The 7,906-nt window shown below is 38.6% G+C and overlaps 1 protein-coding gene across 1 annotated transcript; it reads left to right on the forward strand.

Annotated features, from left to right (window-relative positions):
- The first annotated feature begins 245 nt into the window (after positions 1 to 245).
- mbip (MAP3K12 binding inhibitory protein 1) lies at positions 246 to 6,578 on the forward strand. Its single transcript, XM_067480602.1, has 9 exons — positions 246 to 405; positions 1,614 to 1,730; positions 1,959 to 2,168; positions 2,749 to 2,845; positions 3,181 to 3,246; positions 3,657 to 3,815; positions 4,105 to 4,202; positions 6,174 to 6,212; positions 6,313 to 6,578. Exons 1-9 carry the CDS (start codon positions 286 to 288, stop codon positions 6,418 to 6,420), a joined length of 1,014 nt encoding a protein of 337 aa, XP_067336703.1. The 5' UTR covers positions 246 to 285; the 3' UTR covers positions 6,421 to 6,578.
- Positions 6,579 to 7,906: the final 1,328 nt, after the last annotated feature.

Below are 7,906 nucleotides of genomic sequence, written 5' to 3' on the forward strand. Positions count from 1 at the left end.
GTATGACAGCTGCATTTTGTAACTTTGAACATATACATTTACATGCTATAGGAGCTGAAGAAAAAATGTGAGTCTGGATCACAGCATGTTTCCACATTAAGACATTTTTGGTGCATTGTTTTGTTAAAAAAACTGTTACATACTGTAGTTTTAAAGGAACAGTTATACTTGTATTTTTCCTCTACAACCCTCAGCGTGCGTCGCCTCCTCCTTCTGCATTTACGTCGGCACCTGCGCCGCATTCGGACCGATCAACGAGCAGTATTCTGATGACGTCGTACAGCAATGGCGGAGACAATGAAGCCGAGTGGAAATCATGCGCCTATTAATGAGTGCAGTAAAATGTCCAGCTCCACTGACTCCATGCGGTTGCTACTGACTGCACTGGCAGACTTCGGGAAGGAGGTTGGTTGACATTATTTGAGCCGCGCGGCCCCGCGGTCCGGTTCTGTTAGTCGGCGCTGTTGAGTAGCTACATGCTAATGTTTTTAGCAACCTGGTGTATTAGCCGGGTTGCTTCTTTAGCGGATTCCGCTGCTTGTTCAGCAACTTTAGCTGTTTTTTTGTCTTTTTTTTTTACATGCATCTCGAAGGGTTTCCGCTAGCGTTAAACGATTTCATTTTATTTTTATACGGCTTACAGTTTTGTTCAAACTTTGATGATCGAGCATCGCTAAAAGCAAAATAGCTCAACTTTAGGGAGGTAATTGTGATTATTAGCCTGTGTATAGCTCTTTGTCTTTCTTTTCCTTCTAAAGTATATCTAACATTTGGCCTGTATTATCAGTTTTCAGGTTGTAAGACCCGTAAATACATACTTTGTGACCCTTAAACGCCCTTTGTCATGTAAATCCGAATCAAAATGTATAACAATTTATGAAAACACAATTTGTACCAGTAATGCTTAAAATGCACCCATAAACAATTATTATTATCAGCACTAGTTTTGCAGCCAGTGTTCCAGTAAATAATAAGTTATTATTAACTATAACGTTTGCTGTTAAGATCTGTCCAATTTGCTAACAGCCCAAAATCAACATATTCTGCTTACAACTATATAAAAACAGAAAAAAGAGAAAACGAATACATTTTAAAAAGCTGCACCATCACAAACGGTGCCATTTTTCTTAGTGACTAATCATAATTCAAGCACAGAACCCCGTGCGAAGAGGTTTTACCAGTCTGTTGTGGTGGGTGCAATCTGCTGGGGCATCATCAGAGCCAGTGACAGGAGATGGATGTTCATCATTTCAGCACAACATAACTACAAAACCTGTAACATACAGCCACTGTTTCTGCATATGCACATGAGTACAACCAGTACACAGCATGTACTAAGGCATTTTCAATGGACAATACAAGAACACATCTCTGGCTTTTTAGGACTGTTCACCTCACTAAACTGCACAATGTACAGTGTTTTTTTACTTCATGTATACTGTATTATGTGTAACAGCTACTGCAACTCAAAAATTTCCCTCTGGGGATTAATAAATTCTCTGTCTATCCTATAAGTAAAGCTGAGGCAATGGTGTTTTATATTATATACTAAATCTGCTTCAGGCTGATGTCCATGTCAGCACCACCTAATTATCTTTGCGTTTTGCTTTTAGCTCAAATTAGGCGATGATGCTTTGAGAATAGAAGTCAACACCAGTGCTAAGAGTCTTCCATCATCACCATCTGCTCATGTTTACAAGTGTTTGCAGGATCATATCAGTAAATTACAGGTAAAGTTGCCACGTTTTGAGCCAGTTATACATTTTAATATTTGTTGTACAGCATCATTTATAGCCTAAAAAGTTTAATCTGAATTGATTTTCAATACATCGTTTCGTAACATGGCAAACTATTAGAATTTAAAATGTTTTCAAATGTTCTTTTTGGTTGTTAATGTTCATTTGCACAAAATCATCTTATTGTTTTGACACAGTATTGTTCCCGTTTGGGGTTTTTAGGCGGTTTCAGAAACCCTAAAGACACTGGTGCAGGCTGATGGAAATGGATCTTCCAGAAAGGACAACAAATCAGATGATGATGTCATTTCTTTAGCGCACAAAGAGCAAATGGCTGCCCTGTCTGAGCACCATCCTCCCATCTCAGAGGACGCAGAAGGCAAAGCAGCAACTAATGACATCATGGTTCAGATAAGAGCTGGGAAGTCAGAGGTTGGTCTGAGATCTTGTCAGCAGATCTGTTAGCTGTTCTGCCTGTATTATTTTTAGAGTCCTCTTTACTTATGAAAATTCATAAGTAATTGCTGCTATAGAGGATGTGCACATGATGTGCCACAGTGAAGCTAACGCTTGATGTAGACCCGATAAGCCAAGGCGGCAGGGAATAAGGGGTCCTTTGCTGCTGTGGTTGGGGAGAGCAGACCACATTGCTGGAGGGTTTTGAGAGAGGGCCAGGTCCTTGATGGATTATGAAGTGGATGCTCATTACTCTGAGATTGCATGTGGATGAAGGACAAGAGGCCCCATTCTGTTGTGCATTTATTTTGGTAGCCAAGCAAACAGTATTCATATTCCATCATGTGATGATGGCAAGCAATTCTACTTTTTTGGCTACCTGGAATAATTTCCTACTGAATTTTATTTTCTGTACATTGTAAATAACAGCATGCCGTTTGCCCCAGATTGTTTACGTGAAGTAGGCAGAAAACCTCATTGCATTCTTGACACCCATCAGTAGCTCATCAAGCCATCATATCGTATTATCTGTGTTGTCTTTCTGTTTTAACCCTAGATCGAGCGAAGAATATTTGCATTTATGGAACGCAAGCAGATGGAGATCAATGAAAACAACGTACGCGAGTTTTGCAATGTGATCGACTGCAATCAGGGTGAGAATGGGAGAGAGGTTGGGGGCAGGGTGGAGAGGGAGCCTGCACACAGATTGCCAATGTTTGGGAGAGAGCTGATTTCCACAGGCGAGAGGTCAGGCTGAACTGCTCCAAGAGTGGGGCTGAAGTAGCTAACACACTCGGCCTCAAAACACAACCAGCTTATTCCCGAAAAACCAGAGACAGAGGGCCTTTTTTAAAATTCAAAGCTTGTGTAAGATACCACTTATATAGAAATCAGGACACACTAATACATTAATTCATTTATCTTATTTTATTTATATATTTTACATTACATTCTAATCACATTTTAAATGTGAATTTCTCCTCTGTAGAAAACAGCTGTGCCAGAACAGATGCAGTTTTCACTCCGTACCCAGGTTTTAAAAGCCATGTTAAAGGTAAGAAAAATAAATGTTCGCTGCAAATGTCAATGTGACATTTCTCAACAGCTTTAAGATTTGCAACCATCATTTTTTTTTTTTAAATTACACACATTCTGAAAAAGTCAAATTCATAAATCCTTAAAGTTGTTGAATACCCATCAAGAATTGCTGTTTCTTTATAGTATTTGGTTATAATTTTGGTTATAATTAGTCCAACTTAATTCAGATTTTATCTTAATGTCAAATATTTTGCGGGGTTAGCTTGTTGTCTTCTTCTTGTAAATTAATCTAAACCATCTAACAAATGTCAATTATATAAATTATAGCATGTCTCAGTAATGTACATAGCCTCTGTCAGACATGTTGCAAACTAGTCTCTAGTTAATACAGTTTTTGTTTGTGTCTGTTGTTCCTCACGTGACCAGTTACACGGGTTGTAAACACTTATGGGCCCCAGACTCGTGGAGCGGGAGGCCCAGGAGATGCAGGGGGGCAACAGAGGGGACAGAGGACAAGAAACTATGGAAATGCAGCCATAGAAGAACGACTTCACAACATTGAGACCCATCTAAAACTCCCAACAGGTCAGAGAAAGACAGACTAAGTTTCAGCAATCATGTGGTCTGTAATGCTTAAATGCCTTTTTCAGAACAAATACATTTTATATTAAATCAAAGTAATAGAAATGTATTCAGCAAACACTCCGAATTGTAATTATGAAGGCATTACAAAGCATCAGTGTCTGATATAATTAATTTTTGGTAAGTAAGATTAGTGTTTTTGCATTTATGCTTATGTTCTTCTTTCAAGCCCCATATTAGTGATGTAAATGTATCAGTACTGAGGCTGATCAACAAGTGTTTTACTCCTCAGCTGGTCCCGTCCCATTGAGTGTCTACCAGAGGTTAAAGAAGCTGGAGGATCGTATCCTGGAGTTGGAAGGACTCTCACCTGAATACTTTCAGTCCACGGTGAGTCCTCTTACTTTGACATTTGCACTAGGGCCATAACTTGTCTTAACATGGAGAGTTGATGTCAAAGCGTCCCACTCCGGCAGGTTTGTGAACATCCCTAGTGAAGGTTCTCTAACTAATCAGAACATCAAACCTCATGCATCACATATTGGTGATGGATTTATCGAGTCTCATGCTTCATTCGAAAAACTTCAATATTGACTCTCTGCGTAAATGTTATTGTTTGGACACAGTAGTTAATAAATTACTTCTGCGATTTTGGATTTCAGTATTTACCTACTGAGTAATTGTGGTTTTTACCTAGGCAGTGATAATAATCTCAGACAGATCAGCTGTACATCATTAACATGTGCAGCATATTACATTATAGTATCATACTAGGTGTTGCCATTGCACACTGTTCCTGGCTTTTTGAGGTGTAGAGAATCATGTTCATCCTCTGGTACAGTCAACAGGTGCTACATTTTCACCTAACAAAAGGGGGGGGGGAAAAAGTTCTATAAAAAGAAACTCCTCTCTAAACATGTTAAAGCACTTCTCCTTGTTGACACATACAAACTCCAAGTGGCAGGCTCTCTCTTTCCTCTCATGAGTCTCAAGCTTGAGGAGTGTTTAACTTTTAGCACATAATGTAAATACACTGCTCCATATGGACAGTTATTTTTCTTCCAGTGCCACTTTCCTGCACAATGGAATGCACTTCACATCCCCAAGCATTTCTGTTATTTAGGGATTTATATTCTGTATTTTAGACACATGGATTTGTAAATCGAGAAGAACTATGAAGAACTTCCACTCAGTTCAGACAGTGGGTGACTACTGGTGTATTTTTAGTTTGTTCATTACACACAGTCAGTTGGTGCATGTAATGTGTCTAATCTGGTAAGTAGAATATTGGTTTGGTAATGGACTTTCCTCTGCTATGCTCCATTATTTTAACGTTTCCCTTTTCGAATTACGCTAAAGTTGGTTTGACTCAAAATGCGACTCACTGCAGCCAGCTCACCCAACAAATGCTGACTTTGCACTACACGTTGCTTTTTGCAGAAGTGCAGGCTCTAAAGGTGGCTTTACCTCATTTAGACTTCATATTAAACCTGACTTCAACAGAGAGTCTAATTTCCCATCTTGAAGGATTCTGTCCAGCATGTGTTTAGTTATCTGAGTAAGTGTGCTTGAGATTCTGCATGTCTCTTCACACTGGTATTCCTCAGCACAGCATGCTGCTTCTGTGTGAGTATGCTGCCTTTGACTCACTGCATGTTTGTGTGAGCGGAGCAAGAGATGTCGAGTGTCTTTGAATAAACTGATAGGGTCTTTTATATTCGGAGTACCAGTCTTTTTTTTTTTTTTTTTCTTTCCTTGCACTATTTCTGAAAATACTGTAGTTTAGTGTTTGCTGAAGAGCTATACACAGTTGGCCCACGATTTCAGGAACATTTTCACACTGAACAAGCAAAGGAGGCTACTTACCAAATTATTCGACAACTAAAAAATGATTAAGAGTTGAATTTGTGGAGTAAATATGTTTCCCAGAGCAGTCTTAAACCCATGCCATCAACTGTGACATCCCACGCTCAGGTTTGATAATGGATGCAACTTCCCTCATCTTTATGGTATCTAAGGGAAAAAAAATACCATCAAAAATAGCATTACATTTTACAACATACTGCATCCTTTTCATGGTCTTTAGCAAGTGTGTGCTGCTTTTTGCTTGTAAGAATCTGCCTGTTTTTATTTCAAGTGGTTACTGGGAAATTCTTAGCATGCGTTTGTATTACAGAATGTCTTCTCGTCCAATTGTGTGCAGACTGAACTAATTCTTTTTCTGTCCTTGAGGTGATGTAAGATGGGGAACAGACAATTACCCCAGTATGCTCAACCTTGAGCAGTGAGCTCGAGCCAGTTTGTAAAATGTACTAATTAAAATAGTCTAATGTGTGCTTTTTTTGGGGTGGGGGGGGGTAGAGTCACCTGCACAAGAGACCAAAGACATCCCCTACTCAGGTTGGTAGTTTTTTTGGTTTTGTTTCTTTTCACTGCACTTTGTAAGTGGAGGCCTGTTTTGATCATTTGATCTGTGTTTTTTCTTACCGTGTCCTTCCAGGCCTGCAGTCTGTCCGAGCTGGATGAGAAGATCAGTGCAGTGAAAGCAGCGCTGCTGAAGAGGGTGAATGAATTCGGGCCTGGATATGGGGCAGACTGTCCACTGTAACAGCCACAATACATTTGTTAATGCATTCAACATGTTTACTCTGTTTCTTTTTCTATTTCTTGTAATGCACACGCACCTGTCTCTTAATCTGTGAATAAAGCAAACATTTCATATAAGCTTTGTTTCCTCTTGGATCATCAGAAAAGAAACTTTTAATTTAACAGATATAATGGTATTTTTCCCTCCATGAAAAATACATTTTATAAATTTTGCCATTAGTAGTAACAAAACCTTCATTATATCTATAACATCTATCAAATATAAGCAAATAGTATAAAGATCCCAAACCCAGATAGCTCTTTAACCATTTTTCATTCCATTTAGTAACCAACATTTACATTTAAAGAATGGAGAGAGACCATTTTCTCAAATTTTAATAATTGAATTATCGATTATCCAAAAAGCTGCAGGGCTCGCAGGTAACAAAAAATCTGAACTACATGTGAAATAAAAACAAAACAATGATACTAAAGCAATTCATAATGAGTGTTTAATATTTCCGTCTTCAAACGGTAAGATGGTGTGTGCACGTGTGCAAATGAGATGAATGTGAGAGAGAGCACCTGATTTATCTGCCTGACTGCTGTGTGACGATGATCACCCCTAATGGTTGTCATTATAACAAATGACCTGATTACAGCAACTCTGTTTGGAAAACATATTGGAGCTCCACCAAACCAGCATTAAATGGGTCGTCGCTGCATGTGACACTGATAAAGAAAGTGACAAGTCAGTAATTATTTTTTCCTGTTCTGAGTAAACCACAGACTGTTATGAAACTGCAGTAATAAACCAATGAATGTGACAGATGTACATCTCTAGGGTATTTGTTTGCTGGGTATGAGCTCTTTTACTAAAGTAAAAGTATCTGTGCAATTTCAAAATACTAATTCAAAAGCAGAAATCCTGCAGTCAAAGGCTTTTAAAGTATTTACATATTATAAGTACAATGTACTCAAAAGTAAAAGTTCTACTGCAAAATATGCCTCCTTCCCTCAAGTATTAGACTGTTCATACTTTCGCAACACAGTAGAAGTGGTGCAGTGTACTGTACTTTAGCTCCATTCTAGGTAGCTACTAGTTTTAACTTTACACAAGTTGATTTCCTTATTGCAGTGTTTACTGGCCCCCTTTAATCTGGGGGGGGGGGTCATAATAACGTACTATACATGTAGTTTACAATTATTTCGACTTTTCGTGGATGGCCGTTATGAAATATTGGCTAATAATAAGACCTGAAACAGAACTTGTTCCTTTAAGTAGAACAAGTAGAACAGCTTCTCCTGACAACCAGCTTTTTTGTCACAAGCCAAAAAGACCAGAGACTGCTGCATTTTATGAGGTTATCGTGGGCTTTTTTATATACAAGATCTTTGGAACTTAGAATCCATTGTGATGGGGGTCGTTTTAAGCTCAAGCTAAGACAGTTTTTAAAGAGGGATCAGTCATTTTGCTATATTCTGTTTTATAGTAGTTCTATTATATA

This window comes from Channa argus, chromosome 16 (assembly GCF_033026475.1).
Source record: "Channa argus isolate prfri chromosome 16, Channa argus male v1.0, whole genome shotgun sequence".
Taxonomy (NCBI): Eukaryota; Metazoa; Chordata; class Actinopteri; order Anabantiformes; family Channidae; genus Channa; species Channa argus.